Below are 19,231 nucleotides of genomic sequence, written 5' to 3'. Positions count from 1 at the left end.
CGGGAAAGCGGACTTGAGCGCTATGCATCGGTGTACGCCTTCCGACGTACACCTGACCCACGCTGCAGCCGACTGCAAGGTCTGTTTCCGGTTGTCTACTCTACTTATGACTTAAATTTGGTACTACCCATTACTCGAAATCAATCACTGGGTAGAGGCAATTATCGTAAAGTTTCTTGCCCAGAGAAACAACAGCAAGTGCGGGTGGCTGGAGTCGAACGTGCAGGCTCTCGACTGCGAGCCCAACGCGCTAACCACTTGGCCACTGCTGCCAGTGCCCAAGGCCTGTAACTATTGTTCTTGTCGACGGTAAAAATTCGACTCACACTGCTAGTGGATATGCCATGTCTGAGGAGTACAGCTCAACTATCCAGTGGAATCTTTCGGGTAACCCAAATTTGGGCAATAGGCTACACAAATAATAATATTTGTTTGCATCAGACAAAGCTGTCAATATACAAAACAAAGAAATAATACACAAACTGCAAATGCACAAATAACGAACAACAACAACGAAATAATACACAAACTGCAAATGCACAAAATCTCACTAAATAGGCTATCTAATGTTACAAGTTTACAGACAATGGTACGGTAGTGTTGCAAGTTAGAAGAACTGAAAGTATTGAGAACGATAAAAACAATCAGACGACATGGCAGCCATCAAAACTAGATATCAGCATACATAGAATTATTATAATGAAGACGATAATTTGATATATGATGACAATCGGACCTCATCAGGGAGGCAACAATAGAGTTAGACGATACTTCGCATCTTCCAACAAAAGAAAAAACATATTTCCGAAGTAATGCATCAAATGTTATAATGTTGCACAAGACTTGATGTTCACGTACGCTATAATGTTTAGGCAAATTGTGTATAATTCTAAATGCGTTATTGAAGGCAACACGAAGGCGATTAATGTTACGTTGATGATAATTTTCCCACAGATGATATGCATACATTGGAGTACAATATGAACGGAATAGAATATTTTTAATATCACTGGAGCACGTGTAAAATTTTGATATTAATTTGTTGGCAGAACAGATCATTTATTGAAACATGATCAAAATGTCGCAATCTTCAGGGCAGTCTTCTTGTACACAACTGAGATTGCAACAAGTTTCCCCACTCTCCACATGCTGTTACGCACTTTAAGCCATGTTTTCTGCAGCTGCAAGACATTGTACCACATTGATTTTTTGTTCCTTCTTTGCATTTGCATCGTACAACGTTCAATAGCCATTCTGGTGCCGGATCTAAATTGGCCTTTATTGGCATAACTGCACCTGCTGCGTCAGCTTTCCATCCCCATTGTGCGAGATCCAAGATTTCAGTGTCAAGATGCTTCCACTGACATACCTAAAGCAACAGTTTTATATCAACTTAGATAAATCAAGTCTTGCTGCCAAAAAACTTTTGATTTGTAGTACACCACATGTTTATGCTAGTCATATTATAACCAGGCCCGGATTTAGGGGGGGCAGAGGAGGCAGTTGCCCCGGGCCCCCCGATTTTTGAAGGGCCCCCTATGTGGAAAAAAATGTGATTTTGTGTTATTGTTTTCCTTTTGGCTTTTAAAGTTTCTGCAAAATGCTATGCAGTACTGGACTGATGCTACTGTAGACGTAGAGACGGTTTTTCGCGCCGTAGTCGCAAAAAATTTTTTTGCACAGGGGCCCCCGATCTAAAAGTGCCCCGGGCCCCCCATCAGCTAATACCGGCCCTGATTATAACGCAAGTTGTTTTGCTATAACTTGCATCTTTTTCTTACAGCAGTTTAATAGCGCAATTTGCTGTAATATTTTGAAGTTACCGACAGTAAACAATTCTTGAAAATATCTTCAAGTGGTATAATCTATAGAGCAAAGACGCTTTTATACTAAATGATTACCGGTATTGTGTTACAATACCATTAGGCTAAGCACTATTATTTCACCTGCAAATGTACTCTGAAGGAATGAAAACGAATTGCAGCTTCGGTGGGTGGCAATCTTTCAGGATGAACAGTGGAAGCTGTTGCAACCATCTGCATGTACTTGACGTACCGTAGTTGGCCAAGTGAATCGGCAGGTTTTGCACTAAAGCTTGATGGATCAACAAAATATAGCATTACTATCGGTGAATCCCATTCAGACTGGTAGGCTACTCAGCAAAATTTTCATTTCTTCTTATTGAATTAACTGTGCACCAATACAGTCCCAGTAACTAACCTTTCCAATAACAAATCTCTTCCAGCATCAGCTATTTGCTCACGTGTAGAATCTAATCTTCCAAATACATCAGCAGATTGCTGAAATTCTTCCTTCTTCAGGTAATTGAACATCTTTAGCTTTCCTAAGCAACAAGACAGATGACATAATTAATCATTGTCACCAAATAATGTGTGCATACACTCCATACATTGGCGTTCCAAATAAAAGTATTACAAAATTAGAATAATATTGAGTGGATTTGATAATGACTGCCATCTGAATTCTTGCATATCTTTTAAAAGCTGATCAGAAAATGGTAAAAATGTAGGCCTACTTTCAGACAAGCATGGTAAGCAATTTGGGAATATATAAAACACTGTAACAAGCACTATATATAAATCACTGAAAGCAAGATTAAAATGTAGGCCTACTGCTACCAAAGCTGATTAATTATATTGGTACCTTGTTGATATATTGCAGAAGTTGTATCACATCCACTCCAAGCATAAGCAAACAGCAAGTAATTTTTGACACACCTCATGCACCTTACAACTACTTTCGCTTTCTTCTTTTTCTTTTAGATATTGATAAACATGACTGTCACCAATGTTTTGTGCATAGCCGATTAATGTCTTCAGTCCACCTCGTTTCACTTCTTGTAGCTTCGATAAATTATGAGATTGGCATTTGATGCATAAACTTTCATTATAAAAAGCTTGATTCTGATTTTCCATTATTCAATTATCTCCATAACATCTGAAAACTAGTCTATCAATTCTAACTGTTTAATAAACTAAGCTATACAACTTAGAAATCATTACCGGCATTTCATAAAAATCTTTAAAGCTGTAAAGAGAGAAAACTAACATCAGACCTGGGAAAAAAATGGCCACACAGAACATTTGCTCTTTCAAACTTAATCTATATCTGAATATGTTATAGCCTTTACAGGTGGTCTCAGAAGTAACAAGAACCATAGCTCCTATACTGGTAGGCTGGCCTCCTTATTTAACTGATAGTGTGTGCAATTACCAGAAAACGTATTGTTGCATGGATATCACTAGAAGCTACCAGGTCTCAATAAACACCCTTCCTTTGTCAGTTTGTGCACCAGTGCACTGGTAACAGTGGCCTACTACTACTACTATTACCATGATGCATTCATTGGTACAAATACTGCACACCTGCATGCAGTGCCATTTAAAATCCAAGATGTTAAATGAAAGAGAACTCAACTAAAAGAAGAACAAAAAACTCAAAAATTTAACATAAGCTAGAGATGATAAGACATGCTGCATGTAAAGAACATTTAGACCTGTTTCCTTCAACATTCATCATAGCCCAGCATACCGTACTGTACACTGTTATAGGCCTAGTGCACCTGTGTATCGCCTGCTGCCCGGTACCGTATCTAACGTTTTGTTCCAGACAATTGTTCACCTAATCAAACGTCATATAAAACCGTTCAGGTCTACTGAATCTTACGTCATGAAATTTTTCCTAAAAATGAGCCAAAATTGCACCATCGTTCGTAAGACTTGTGTCAAACCTGTTTAAACATGAAATATTGCATCATCACCTTTGAACACCTGTTTGAATTGCGTGACAATGTCTTTCACTATTACGTCACAGTACTGCGTACGTGAGTTTGAGATATTGATATCTATTCTGGTCATTCATTTTAAAATTGTTGCTTGAAGAGGTTGGTCGCATGTTTAACTGGTTTGCTTAGTGCTTGTCAGCTGGACGAAAATTTCCGTCTTTTATCCAAGTAATCTGTTCTGTAGTGACAAGTTTTAGTGGTGTACGGCGTTGCATCCCATTTTCGACAGCCAGGTGGTTAATTTTACAGAAATACAATTTTGAATAGACGTTTCAAAGGAGTGTTTCTTTTTCGGTCATTACATGCAGACGAACGGATTCGGGAATCTTATGTTACAATTTTCCCACGAAGATATTATGGTTTACCGCTGTGACCATAAAGAATAAAAGACGTTACTCTGTCTAGTGTTTGGTGCAGAAGCAAAAGAAAATTAAAGACATTTCTTCTCAGTTGGTACTGAAGAACTTCAAGCTAAAAATTAAAGGCGTTTCTTTGTTGGTTCTGAAGGAAAACAACTTTGACATTCATTGGTAAGAAAGAAGATTAAAGACAATCCATCTGTGCTTGAAGATTCAAGTGAACGAATTCAAGCAAGTTTTGTGGAACTTTAGGACTTCATATACCCGTACAACTAAGGTATTGTGCATTTAAATTCTTTTTGTATTTTTACGATCTTTGCAGTTAAGTTTTTTATAACTTAATATTTTGTGTGTTTGTGTAACTTAATTTTTTTAATTGGTAAATTTAGCCTCAACATTTAATATATCTACACTCGGTGGCGACAGGGACTCGGCCGCCGTCGACTCGACTGAGTTTAGGCCTGATGATGTTCTTTGCGGTCGGGCAGGCCATTCTGGGGAGGGACCCAGTAACGATGAGGCTAGGTCAGTTCGAGAGGCCCGGCATCTTAGAAGGGATATTTTGACTCAAATTGGGGAACTATCTGTAGCCCTCGGTTCTTTGAGTGATAAGCAGGAACTGTTAATTTTTGGATCTAATTTCTCTACTTTGGAAGAGGATTTAAGACATTTCCATGCTATTTTGAGTAAAATTTTTAACTCTGCAAATTTGGCAGAACTTCGTGATAGGGTAGATCCCGAATTTAACTCGTTGAAAAATAACTTCGAACAAAAAGTAAGTGAGTTTACAGATATGTTGGATGCTGACATACATCCTGAGGATAGCGCCTCAAATGTAAGCACTAGGATGTCTAGGAGTTCGTCTCGGATAGTTGCACAAATTAACCTACAGCTAAGACGAGAGGAGCTCCAGATACAAGCCGAGGCCGAAGCAAGAGCTGAGGCCATACGAGTTGAGGCTGCCGCGAGAGCTGCTGAGGCCGCCGCGAAAGCCGAAGCGAGAGCTGCTGAGGCCGCCGCGAGAGCCGAAGCGAGAGCTGCTGAGTTCGCACTCAAAGACGCACAGTTGAGGGCTGAACAACGTAAAGAGGTAGCTTTGGCTGAATATCGATCAGAGGTGGGCTCCCGGCGTAGTTCTAAGAAGGGTTCTTCTAGCCATTCCAGAAGTGAACATCAATCGCAGTTTAATTTACATAACCTTTTCCAGACGCCTGTTCAGTCCGTGAGTGGACCAGCGCAATCCACACGTTTTCCAGCTGTTTCAGGAGGTCTCGGGGCCGCTGCTAAAGGTCTTCCGAAGGCTGTAGAGCCAAGGCCTGCGAATTATAGCCGAACTCCTCCCCCAGAGCGTACAGGTCACGGGGCCGCCATTAGCAGTAATGCTTTGCCCCCTTCACAGTTTTCTGCACCGCTAGTTTTTGATCGCCCAGCTACACGTAATTTGGGTGGTTGTGAGAGGCGTATCGCGTCTCCTGATGTTAACTTGTGTAAGGATCGTGATCGGGCTGGGCATGTGACTGAGCCCCATCAGCCCCTTAAGGGATATAGCTTGTCTTCTTCCGCTAAATCGAGTTCTCAACAACAGGATTGCTTTTTTGAATACCAAAATAGTAGGACGTTTTTCGATAAGGCGGCCTTGATTGGTTACGATGGTAATAATATGCCATTTATCTTCTTTAAAAATCGTGTTACGGCCTTAATGGCAGCTTCGCCCTTTAAAGGAACTCGTTTGACTTTGTTACAAGCAGCTTGTGTTAGAACAGCTGCGCAAACGATTGCTAATTTGGTTTCCGACACTCCTGGCTTGTCAGAGGAAGACAGGATAGAAATGTCGTTAGCTCGCTTGTCCCAGCGTTTTGGAGTTCGTGGAGGTCTTTTCGCCGAACCGGAAATTAGAAAGTATCGCTATGGTAGCAAATTGACTTCGATGGGCGATTCTGGGCGATTCTGGTGAGTCGCAGCATTTTAAAAAGTTTGGCAAAGGAAAATTGCCTTCATGTCCGGTTAGGCAGACGTCGGTTAAACTCCATGATAATGTGATTTCAGGGAGTCCGCAGTACTCGACTGCTGTTGGCGCACCGCGCGGTGGTGTGGCCAGACGTAGTGACCTACCGGCATGTTTTTATTGTTCGTCACGTGGTCAAGTTGAATATCATTTTTTGTCTAATTGTAAAGAATTTTTGCGCTTGACACCTAAAGATCGGAGAGATGTCATTGTGAAAGCTGGCAAAGGCTTGAATTGTTTGCGCCAGCATATGGTTAGGGATTGCGTTCATGCAAACAACTGTCGTCAATGTGGCCCTAACAACGATAGGAAACACTATTTTCTTCTGCATGATTTTTATGTGACGTCACGTGATTCTCTGGATTCGATCGGCAAAGGTGATGCTGGTGCCAGAGTTCCTGTGCGTAATGTTAAGTTTGGAAATGTTAAAGCAGCCTTTAACCGCGTTACTGCTGCTCGTGTTTTGAATCCAATGACTGGCAAATCGAAGTTGGTGTATTGTCAGCATGATCCTGGTTCGCAGTTGACGTTTGTTTCGAGTGATTTGGTGTGCGAACTTGGTCTTAAGTACGATAAAGCGTCGTTTAAAATGGATACCCTGGCTGGTCAGAAAGCTACTTGTGCTGACCTTGTCAAACTCAACATCCAGTCGTTAGAGACAGATGAACTGTTTTGTGATATAACTTCGGTGGTTAACCCAGCTTGGGCTGACGATGTTAAAACTTTACCGCATAAACAGGATTTAAGTGGTTTTCGTCATTTTCATGACGTGAATATGTTTCATTTAAATGATTTTAGTACTGTAGATGTACTGATTGGCAACGACAACGCTTATTTGATGTGGGCAAAAGAAGAACGTGTTGGTGAAAATCGTAGTGAACCGCATGCTTTACTCACTCCTCTCGGTTGGTTGGTTTGTGGTGGTAAGTCACCCTTAGTTGAAAGCGTTGCTAAAGTGTGCAAAGTGCAGACGTCTTCAGAGTCGGATGTCATCTCTGGCTTTCAGCGTAAAATTGAGTCTCGTGATATGGAAATAGCAGACCTGAATAAAGTTATTCAAGATTTGACCTTGCAAAATGAAACCTGTGAATTGTCTCGCAATGATATTTTGGCTAGAGAACTTGTCGAACCGAATATTGAGTTGAAAGATGGTCGATTTGAGATACCTGTACCGTTGAAGGAAGATATTGATTTACCTAACAATTTTGTGTTGGCGTCAGACAGAGCTGCTGCTTTAAGGAAAAAGGCTTTAAAACAACCTGAACTTCGTGATTTCCTTACTGACACCATGAAGGATCTTAAATCTAATGGCTATATTGAGCGTGCTGGTGAAGCAGGAAATGTAAAAGGATTTGAATGGTATTTACCTTACTTTGTTACGTCACAATTAAAAAAGCGCATTGTTTACTTGACTTGTTAAACCCTCTGGTAGATGTTTTGGCTAGATTTCGGCTTGGTAGATTTGGTCTCATGGCTGATGTGACTAAATGCTTCAGTAGTAAGTAAATGTCAAATACAAGCCTTTTTTGTAATAATCCAAAGTAATAACCTGCAATAGGACAATATTGTGAGCACATTTTTCTGCCTATTTGAGCGGGCAATAACGGTTGATTTGAATCAGGAAGTGACAAAGTGTAGTTCGGTTAGATTGTGAGCACATATTTTTCTGGGTCCAGCTCATTTTGAACTTCCTGCGCATTGTGAACGGATTTTTTTTTTGGGACAATATTGTGAGCACATTTTTCTCGATTTATCATTTGTTGATCGCATGACATCACTCTACCTTTTTTTTTACTCTGATATTTCTATATAAACACGAAAGAAATACTTGCTCATGACGTCACATTGTTATCCTCAATAGCTTTAACTGCAGGCTAGTCAGAGTTCGCACCAAAGTTTATGAGGTTTATGCTTGAGGAGCCAGTCGAGTTATGAAAAGTTCTGTTTGAACTAGCAGGAAGTTATGTCTACTATTTCGATTATGAGCTGAATATTTTTTCAGGTTGATAAGAAAAAAACATAGCAAAATGTATAATTGTGAAATATGTCATGCCCAATTCAAGTCAAAGACTGGGAGATGGTTGCATATGCGAAAACATAGAAGCATTCGTTATGCTTGTAGGTTTTGTGCAAGGACGTTTTCGCAAGGGGTGTCAAGAAATCGACATGAGCGGAGGTTTCACAAGTGAGTTTGATTGTTCACGTAATTATGAAATTGTTTAATTTTAGTTGTCTGACTGATTACAATTTCAGAGTGGCTGAAGGGGGTGAGAATGAAAGGGAAAAGGTCTCCAGAGAGAATGAAATCGAGGAATTAATGAACCCAAACTTGTGGGGGTAAGAATTCTGCAATAAGATCTCATTTTAAATTCAGAATGTAAATTAAAAGTGTTGCAAAATGAATATATTCAAAGCAAAATTATTTCTAAACTATTTAGTTTGAAGTTAGTTAAAATGATTGCAAAATAGGATTTTTTTTTTTGAAACTTTACTTTCCTTTGTAGAGACATTGACTGGGAAGCACAGTACGAAGTCGAACAAGACTTGAAGAACCCTGATTTATGGGGGTAAGTTGATTGGAAACATATTATCTTTGTCAATGTTTTTTTAACAAAAAAAAGTAACATATTATTGGTTAAATAGCATTTCAAACGTTTGTTAAGGGAGACCTTCAAACATTTTCTGTTTTTTATGGTCTGATTATGTTGAAAAAGGATAAGTGTTTTAGTAGACATTGAAAAAAAACTTTTCTTTCACTGATTTGTGTGATGATTTTTTTTTAACAAAATAGCAACATGTTGGTCAGAATTATAGTCAATTTTTTTTTAGAGATATTCAATGGTCGCAGAATGTGGAAAATCGAAATGGTGGTGAACAACCTCTTGCAGAACATGATATTCAGTGAGTTGTTGTTAAATTTTAATCTATCCAACACTATGCTTCACTTGGCCTAGTTGTTAATTTTTTGTCAAACATTTTCAAGAGGGTTTGTATTACAGACAGTTTTTGAGGCGACATTCAAGAAGCATCCACGCCAAACACATCACCCATCAAAGAGTGCAAGATCGGTTTAATTTTGCATTAAACAATAATGATTTGCTATCTCGAAGAGACGAATTCCGACGTGTCATATTTCAATCACAAAACTCTGCTTTTAAAATTAATTATAGTTTCGGGTTTATTTTACTTCACCGTGTTCATGGTGGTCTGAGGTTTTTTCACCCATCGCACGGAGCAGATCGTGTTCTACAAATTTCTCCTTTAATTTCAAACTCGCATGATTTCGATGATTTTCTAGAAAACGTAATACATCAAGATATTTTGGAATTTGCACGACTTCAACGCCCTGATTCAAGTTGGACTGTTGTTAATGTCACCAATGTTTGCTTTTATGTTAACAAGTTACCAAATCATCCCATTGGTCATTCGCTAACATTACCTGATTTTATTTTAAACAATTTTGGTTTAAATGCACTTATAAAAAGTCAACAAAGTAATCAAACTTATACTGATCACTTGTGTCTGTTTCGTTGCTTGGCCTTGCAAGCTGGCTGTTTACCTCATAACTTAGAAAAAGTAGCAAAGGAAAAGTTTCATGCTTACTGTTCGAAATTTAATGTTGATCCGATTCAATTTTCAGGTGTGTCATTATTTGATTTAGATAAAATCGAAAAATTATTTCAAATCAATATTTCCGTATACAAGTTAGAAAAAAAGAACAAATTGTTGCTTCTTTAGTTCAACGAAGTGCCAATCGCTTTTCTGAAACTATGTATTTAAACTTGTATGATAACCATTTTAGTTATATTTGCAATTTATTCCTGTACTCCAAAACATTTGTGTGTCCAAAGTGTCAAAAAATTTGGGCTCGTGGGTCCTCATGTGAGAGACATGCGAAAACATGCGACATGAATGTCAAAAACAAATTTGTAGGTGGGGTGTACAACATTCCTAAAACCATTTTTGAACGTTTGGAGGATGTTAATATAACTGTTCCTAAAAATCAACGTTACTTCTCCTATAGGGCTACGTATGATTTCGAGTGTCTTTTTTCAAAAGATCAATTACCAAACAATTCTGACACGATTCATTGGGAAGCGGAACATAAAGCTTGTTCTGTGGGTGTGTGCAGTAATGTGTGTGGGTTTGAAAATCCTGTGTGTTTTGTGGATGAAGGTGATGTGAACGATCTTATGAGAAAAAAGTTAGATTATTTAGGTGAAATTTCAGCTGCTGCATATCAGATTCTTGTCGATAAATTTAGTTATGTGTTTGAAGAACTTGAATCCCGTTGCTCATCTGATGAAAAAGACCCTAAAAACAAACCTTTCAAAGAATTAACATCACGTTTTCACTCATACTTAAAAGAACTTCCAGTTATTGGGTTCAATAGTGGCCGCTACGATTTGAATTTGGTGAAAAGAGAATTTTTTTGCCAGATCCAGAAAGACATTGAGTTTGTCGTAAAGAGAAACAACAATTACATGTGCATTAAAACGGAAAATTTTAAATTTCTTGACATAATGAATTATATTGCGCCTGGATTTTCTTATGACAAGTTTATTAAAGCTTATGGAGTGGAGCAAACCAAGTTTTTTTCCCCTACGAGTGGTTAACAGACTTGTCACAGTTAAATCAGACGTTTCTTCCAGAGCACGAATGTTTTTACAGTCACCTGAAAGGTTGTAATATATCTGATGAAGACTATTCACTCTGTCAAAAAACTTGGAAAGAAAAAAGAATGAAAACTATGAAAGATTTTTTAGTGTATTATAATAATTTAGATGTTGTTCCGTTTTTAATTGCCATTGAAAAGTGCTTTCAATTTTATAAATCAAAATCTTTAGACCTCTTTAAAAATGGAATTTCTTTTCCTGGGTTAACTTTAAAATATCTATTTTCTACTCTCGAGCGTGATGTCAATTTTTCCTTAATAGATGAAAAGAACAAAGATCTCCATGAACTGTTAAAGAGTAATATTGTTGGTGGTCCTTCTATTATTTTTCATCGCCACCACGAGAAAGGTGTCACGCGACTTCGAGAGCATGAATTCGGTGACAATGCTAAATTATGCCAAAGTGTTCTTGATCTGGATGCGAACGCGCTTTACTTGGGATCGATAGCTCAACCAGCTCCCACAGGTCGATTCATCCGCTATAAGGAGGCTGAGAATTTTAAACCCATTTGTTCTCACAAGTACGACTACCTTGCCATGAAATGGTTGGAATTTGTTTCTTTTCAAGAAGGTTGCTATATTCAGCATGATTTTAATGGTGGGGAAATCAAAGTTGGAAAACTCTTTGTGGATGGATTCTGTAAAGAATCTCAAACCGTGTACCAATTCCAGGGATGCTTTTGGCATGGACACTCGTGTCGGCTTAACATCGATCGTTCTACTGGGTTAATGAAGGACACAAACTCTTGTAATGGACTTTCGATGGAACAACTCAGGGAAAATACAGAAAAAAATTGTAAATATTTGCAGGATCTAGGTTATCGTGTGGTGCAAATGTATGAATGTGAGTGGCTTGAGCAAAAAAAAGTGTGCAGTGTGAAACAATTTTTGAAAACTCTGAATGTGCTTAAACCGATGTACAATATGACTCAGGACACATTTCTTTCTTCCATTTTATAGGCGAATACATGCAGGAGTTTGCAGAAAAAAATCAAATTTTATCCAAGCCAAGACGCATGCTCATTTCAAGTTATTTTGGTTCGAAAATTTTGTTGATCACACCTTTGGTAAAATGGTATTTAGAACACGGCCTTGTTGTTAAATAAATCTATGAAGTCATTCAATTCCAACCAAACAAATGCTTTCAAAAATTTGCAGACCAGGTATCCGATGCAAGGCGAAGAGGTGATTCTAATCCTGACAAGAAAATCTTGGCTGATACATTTAAATTGTGGGGAAACTCGGCTTATGGTAAAACAATCACCAACAAACAAAAACATAAGAAAATTAAGTTTTGTGATAGTGACACAGTGGCAAAAGAAATTAATAAACCCTTTTTTCACCATTTGAACCCTGTCCATGAAAATCTGTTTGAAGTAGAAAGTTTTAAAAAATCCATCAAGTTTGACCTCCCCCTCCAAATTGGATTTTTTGTCTACGGTTATGCCAAACTCAGAATGCTAGAGTTTTATTACGACTTCTTAGATAAATTTGTTGATCGAAGTGATTTTCAGTGTCTCGAAATGGACACTGACTCGTAGTATTTCGCTTTATCTGCTTCATCATTGGAACAAGTCGTGAAGCCCGAAAAGCGTTTTGAGTTTTTTAGTTGTTATCATCTTTGGTTTCCATCTATTGCCTGTCCTGTACATCGAGCAGATTTCGTTTCATTGAAGTGTAATGGCAGTGAATTTGTTCCCCAGGAATGTTGTATTGCCCAACAAAAATTTGATAAGCGTACTCCTGGTTTGTTTAAGGAAGAATGGGCCGGTACAGGTTTTGTGGGATTGTGTTCTAAAACATCAGGGATATCTATAACTACGGGATTGGAAACTCTTTTCAGTGCTATACATCAGTAGGGTCAACATATTACTATGACTATAGAAGAATTACCGTATTAAAATAAAACACTGTTTGTATCAACTAAAGAATGTATAAAATTCAATTTCACAATAGCAATATAAAACACACACTCACATCCAAACTTATTTGATGTATAAAAGTTTAAAACCACGAATCCAAAAAATAAATAAATGCAGAGAATCCAAAAATTCCCTGTTGTTCATTAGCATCTTGCGTATTGCAAACAGGATCAGAAGTAAACGAGGAGTGTTCAACGATCAGTGAAATTTGTTGTTGTAGGCTTTTATGATCAACTTATTCACAAACTAACTCAGTAGGAAATCAGTCCGTTTAAGATGTCATAAGATTAAGAACTAAAACTAATACTCAGTTTTGAAATTATTTAGCAGCAAACGAAATACAACAGGATTGCACAAATGGAATACAAACACATTAAACAAACAAGGCAGGTGTATACTTTACAGTTTACCGCAGGTGCATTGATTGTTACACTTTTCCTTGTCTGTTTACTACTTGCTATTTTAACAAGGTCAACTTATGTAAACCTTTATCACAGCGACGCAAATAACAGTGACCCTACTGGTGTATAAAAGTGTTTTCAGTTTCACAGAGTTTCCAATCCCGTAGTTATAGATATCCCTGTAAAACATATTATTGCTTTGGTGCTGTGGACAAGCAAGTCTCTAAAGGTTTGAGTACTACAAAAAACAAATTTGACAAAAATTCCTATCTAAATGTATTGAGTTCACATGAAAGTGGCCAAGGGGTTAATGTTTCCTTTCGTGTCAGAGACAAGAAAATTTACACGTATCATCAAACTAAAAAAGGATTGGCGTATTTTTATGCGAAACGTGTCGTTTGTTCTGATGATGTCACTACTTTACCGTTATCTATATAATCTGTGTATGTTTCTTTGTGTACGTGCTTTACGACTTATTTTTTTTTACTGTGTTTTAAGTTTTTTTGCTGTGTTTTTTTTACTGGAAATCTTGTTGTTTAATAAAACTTATGTGCTGACTGACAAAAGAAACAAGACAGTGCAGTTTCAATCATATTTTATTGACAAATCGTACAAAACAATCACAGAATAGAATCTAATTTGATTCGTTTTTGAAGTCGAAAAGCACTTGGTGATTGATCCTTTAGGACTTTTAAATATTTCAAAATTTCTTGTAGTGGGTGTTGGTCTTCTGGAGTTGGCAAGGGATACGCTTCATGATAAACCTTCACATTCACTTTACCGTCGATAATATAAGAGAGATAGGCAGCTGGCGCGTAAACTTTCCCACTGGTAAAATTCAAATCAATTTGTTGAGGTAGGAGCTCCTCTTTCACACGCTGGATATGCTCGCTATGAGGACAATAATTTAAATCTTCTTCTTTGCTCCAGTATAAAATTTGTAAGATATTTTTGGTGGAGGGGAAAGCAAAAAACGGTTGTTTCACAATTAGCTTTTTCGCGACTTTGCATAGTTGTTCAGGATGAAACGCTTTTCTTCCAACGCGAACAGATAATGAAGCTCGTCTTAAGTGAGGATTGAATCCAATTTCATGCTTCACATTGAAAGTCCTGGCGATGTCAACAACTTTTGCTGTAGCACGTTTAAGTTTTTATTCGTTAGCTAAGTCTTGTTCAGCCTCATAGAGTGGTTCCCGCACATACGATTGTGGTACATAGATTGGTGACATTTGTTTCTCCATGTTTTCCAAACTATCTCATAATAAAAAAAAACATTTATTCCTCTCTTTTTATACAGTGAAAAGGAAAAAAAAAGACTATTCTCATTTTTTTTTGTTTTGCTAATAAAGAGAAATGTTGTTGTGTTTTTTTGAATTAGTATCATAAATGAATCATGGATACTCAGCAACTGGCAAATGTTTTACAGACCGATCCATATGCAAGGACAGTCTTTAAAGGAGTTTTCGCGAGGGATCAATTGATTGAAGTTGACTTTAAAAACCCTAGCTTCTGTGTTATCAATCTTGACAGGTCCGATCAACCTGGCTCACATTGGGTAGGGATTTTCATTGATGAAAACCACAAAGCGACTTATTTTGATCCTTTAGGACTCCATCCAATGTATCGAGAAATCTATCTCTTCCTCCGAATAAACGCAATCTCAACCGAGTTTAATGAACAGACAGTGCAAGGTTTAATGGCGACATCTTGCGGACATTACGTTTTGCTGTTCGGTATGCTATCTGCAAGAGGGTATAAGTTGAAAGAGATCTTGAAAATCTACTCTGATGATTTATCAAAGAACGATGAACTGGCAAAAAAGTTTATCACTTCACGGTTCAATCGTGTTTTATAAGCAAATGCCAGGCTATTTATATTTCAGAAGGAAAATGAATCCTGAAGAGAGTGAACGTCCATCCTCTGAGAGATCTTGGGGTCTGTTTGGGAAAAAAGTTCCACGCAACGAAATTGTGTTCATTTGTCAAGTTGTCATTGTGTATGCTGTCATCATAGCAAGCATTTACAATCTTTCGACTAGTGTTGAACAAAAAGATCTTTGGATTTCCCTGCTCAGCTCTTGCTTAGGTTATTTATTACCAAATCCAGTCATCAAGTGAAAATGTATATTACTCTCCCTTCGAATGCCTCCATGAATGAATTTCCAGACAACACACTCGCAAACTTCAAAGTAAAGCTTCTCCATCAAGTGCGATTGGAGGGGGGATGGGAGATGGGTTTATCAGAAATCCACTTCCCAATCAACTTCAACAACATCTCTGCAAAATCCTGCACTATGGTGATAAATTGCATGGGTGAACAGTTTCACCCCGCTCTCCCTGATGGACACTATGATCCTAAACAGCTTGTTTCGATTTTGAATGCGTTAAGCCAACAAGTTTATCGGTCAACAATTGACAGAGGCGTTTCGCATGATGATATTGATGCTCTTTGCGTCCAACCAGGTCACGTGTTTCAAGCTCATTATGATAATTTAACAAGAAAACTCATAATTGAAATCATGGAACAAACCACCATTCGTTTCTCTCCGCGCTTGTGCACCATACTTGGCATCGCTGGAGATGTTCTCTTACCTGGAAACCACACACTGTAAAACCCTGTGAACCTCAAGTCGGGTTTTTATTCAATGTATGTTTATTGTGATTTGCTTAAACCAAGCATGGTTGGAGGTGTTTATGCCCCGCTTCTGCGTGTGATTCCACTTGATCGAAAATGGGGAGAATATGCATCAAAACAATATGAAAAAGCGCAGTACTACCCATTACAACACAAAAGTTTTGATATCATAGAATTGGATTTAAGAACAGACACTGGAGAAAAGATGCCATTCCTTCCAGGACGTGTTGTCGTAATTGTGCATCTCAGAAAACAACATGATGCATCAGTCTGATCCAGTATCTTATGAAAAATATTTTATTGATCAAGCGGGAAACGGTCTCCCGGTGTTTCATGGAGCCGAATTTCAACGAGGTCATGGTCTTCCAAATATATTCTCTTCAGCTGCAAAAATGGTGATGCCCTTCCTCAAAAAGACAGGAAAAGCCATTGCCCATCAAGCAATCCGTTCCGGCTCAGAGTTTCTAGGAGATGTTTTAGAAGGAAAAAAATGCAAAGCAGGCAGTGGTGAAAAGAAGTAGAGAAGCTGGCTCTAGCCTTCACTCCATGATGAATCACACAAATAAAAAGCGCAAGCGACCCTCAAAGACATTCAAATCAAAGAAAGCAAAGAGGAAAGCAAGAGATATATTTTCTTAAATGGCGTTAGTTCATCCGTTGTCTTGTGAGTGTTTGAAGTCAGAGTTGAATCTTTTCAGTGTGAATCCGACGCAAACAAGCGTTGAAGATGGAAAATGGATAGAATTTCAACCATTAAACAACATATCTGAACGCGGTTCTATTGAATTTAACATGAATTTCTCTGGAAACACTTATTTTGATTTGTCCAATTCCATGCTCTTTGTGAAAGCGCAAATCGTTAAAGGAGATGGGACGAATATAACCGCACAGGCGGCTGTGGCTGGTACAAATTATTGGATGCATTCAATGTTTTCTCAAGTGAATCTTTATCTCAATGATAAACTCATTACAGCTTCAGACAACACTTATCCCTATAGATCTTATCTCGAGACATTACTCAGCTTTGGACCAGCTGCCAAAGACTCTCAACTCTCCGCATCAATGTGGAGTAAAGATACCCCATCACACATGTCAGATCTTGATCAGCACAATACCGGTTTCACAAAAAGAAAAGGCTTGACTGCCACTAGCCGTCAAGTCGGAATGCTGGGAAAACTTCATTTGGACGTTTTCTTTCAAAACCGATATTTACTGAGTGGTGTTAATATGAAATTGCGTCTCATTCGTTCTAAACATGCTTTCAATTTGATGGCAGCTGCTGATGCCGAGTTTAAAACTGTCATAAAAGAAGTATCTCTCTTTATTCGACAAGTGAATTTAAGCCCAGCTGTCATCACAGGACATACAAAAGCATTGCAAGTTTCAAATGCCAAATATCCTATTCGTCGTGTTGTTACTAAAACGTTTAGTATTCCACGTGGAGATATGAGTTCAACGCATGAGAATGTTTTCATGGGTCAGATGCCGAAACGTGTTGTGATTGGGTTTGTTAAAAATACGGCTTATAATGGTGCTTACGATCAAAACCCATTTCATTTTGAACATTTCAATATCAATTTTTTATCGTTGTATTTGAATGGAGAACAGATTCCTTCAAAGCCTCTAACTCCAAGATTCTCTGACCCACCACAGTATGTTCGTTCGTACAGCACCCTTTTCACTGGAACAGGATCTTTTTTTAAAGATTTGGGCAATTGTATTGACTACACCGATTATGCCAAGGGTTATTCTCTATTTGCTTTTGATTTAAGCCCAGATTTGAGTGATGGTGGTCACTTTGATCTTGTGAGGCACGGCACACTTCGTTTGGATGTTAAGTTCGCTGACGCCCTTGCCCATTCTATCAATGTTATTGTACAGTATATGCTGAGTTTGATAATGTGTTGGAGGTTGATAAAAATCGAAATGTGATGTTTGATTATTCCGCTTGATAAAGTGTTGAAAAATAAAATGAAAGAAAAAAGGTGGTGGTAGTCTATAAAAGGCAGTAACTGTATAGAAAAATAAAATCATGACGAGCACTGGTGAAACCGACAATCGAGAGGTATTTGCATGTCAAGAACCCGGCTATCCGTCTATGCGCCATGTAGGAGATCGCTTGCAAACATTTTATAGAGGTGGAAGAGCTTGGTTCAGTCATGGCGTTAGCCCTTCTTGTCTCTCCCTCGCAGAAGCTGGTTTATATTACACTGGAGATCGCGATCGAACAAAATGTTGGTATTGCAGTGGAGGATTGAAGAATTGGCTTGTGACTGATAACCCTTGGGAGGAGCATGCAAGGCACTTTCCTTTATGCGAGTACATACTATGCTGTAAAGGCCCTGAATATGTTTACCAAGTGGTTTCTCAAACTCCTTCTATAGAGCGATTGCGGATTCGAAACCCACACATCTCTAATTTAACACGAAGAATCATGAATTTGATTCACATGGACACTTCGGCTGGGGAGGTTTTGATGAGAGGACAAGTCATACCACAACAGAGAACCACGGGACTTTCGGATTCCAGAGCACAGAGTCCGAGAGAAGACATTGAAGAAGTTCATGACAGAGGAGAGTGTAGTGTCTGTCTGACTGCTCATGTTGATACGTTATTTTTACCATGTGCTCATTTATGCTGTTGTACGTCTTGTGGTTCTGCTTTAACAACGTGTCCTATTTGTAGACAAGATATTGATCGCAAAATAAAAGTCTTTCGAATGTGATTTATATTGTGTTGTTATGAAAATTTTTGACAGTTATAGTAATGGATTCGCGCTGGAAGCACCCGTTCAGTTGCTTAATAGCAGGTCCAAGTGGGTCTGGAAAATCCTTCTTTACAAGCAAATTTATTAAAGAATCATCTCATTTAGTCAACCCTCCCCCAGACAGAGTGATATGGTGCTTTTCAGAATGGCAACCATTATACGAAACTATAAAGAATGTGGAGTTTGTTGAGGGGCTTCCAGATCTGTCCGGACTTGATACTTCTAAAAGAACACTGCTCATCATTGATGATTTGATGGGAAACCACGATAAAGCGATTTCTGAAATTTTTACTAAGAAGTCTCACCATAAAAATTTAAGCGTGATCCACATTGTGCAAAACTTATTTCATAAAGGAAAGGGTCATAGGACTGTGAGCTTAAATGGTCATTACTTGGTTCTTTTCAAAAACCCACGCGATGTCACACAGATTCGACATTTAGCAAGCCAGATGTACCCTTCAAAGTCGAAATTCATGGTTGAAGCGTTTTGTGATGCAACAGCTCCACCACACGGATATTTACTTGTTGACCTCAAGCAAGGCACACCGGATAATTTACGATTAAGAACGTCTATTTTTTCTGGGGAGCAACAAACTGTTTATGTTCCAAAGTGATAAAAAGAGCTGAGTGAACACTTTTCGATTCATTTTCTCATGATGTCAG

At 38.3% G+C, this 19,231-nt stretch overlaps 2 protein-coding genes and 1 pseudogene across 2 annotated transcripts; all 3 read left to right on the top strand.

Moving 5' to 3' along the window:
• The first annotated feature begins 7,656 nt into the window (after positions 1-7,656).
• LOC145787237 (uncharacterized) lies at positions 7,657-12,385 on the top strand (annotated as a pseudogene).
• A 4,055-nt stretch (positions 12,386-16,440) lies between these two features.
• On the top strand, positions 16,441-17,733 carry LOC145787236 (uncharacterized protein F54H12.2-like). Its single transcript, XM_082598954.1, has one exon. It carries the CDS (start codon positions 16,441-16,443, stop codon positions 17,731-17,733), a length of 1,293 nt encoding a protein of 430 aa, XP_082455080.1.
• A 100-nt stretch (positions 17,734-17,833) lies between these two features.
• LOC145787235 (baculoviral IAP repeat-containing protein 8-like) lies at positions 17,834-18,526 on the top strand. Its single transcript, XM_082598953.1, has one exon. It carries the CDS (start codon positions 17,834-17,836, stop codon positions 18,524-18,526), a length of 693 nt encoding a protein of 230 aa, XP_082455079.1.
• Positions 18,527-19,231: the final 705 nt, after the last annotated feature.

The sequence above is a fragment of the Aplidium turbinatum genome, chromosome 18 (genome assembly GCF_918807975.1).
Source record: "Aplidium turbinatum chromosome 18, kaAplTurb1.1, whole genome shotgun sequence".
In the NCBI taxonomy this organism is placed as follows: Eukaryota; Metazoa; Chordata; class Ascidiacea; order Aplousobranchia; family Polyclinidae; genus Aplidium; species Aplidium turbinatum.
This window is presented reverse-complemented; position numbering and strand designations above follow the sequence as displayed.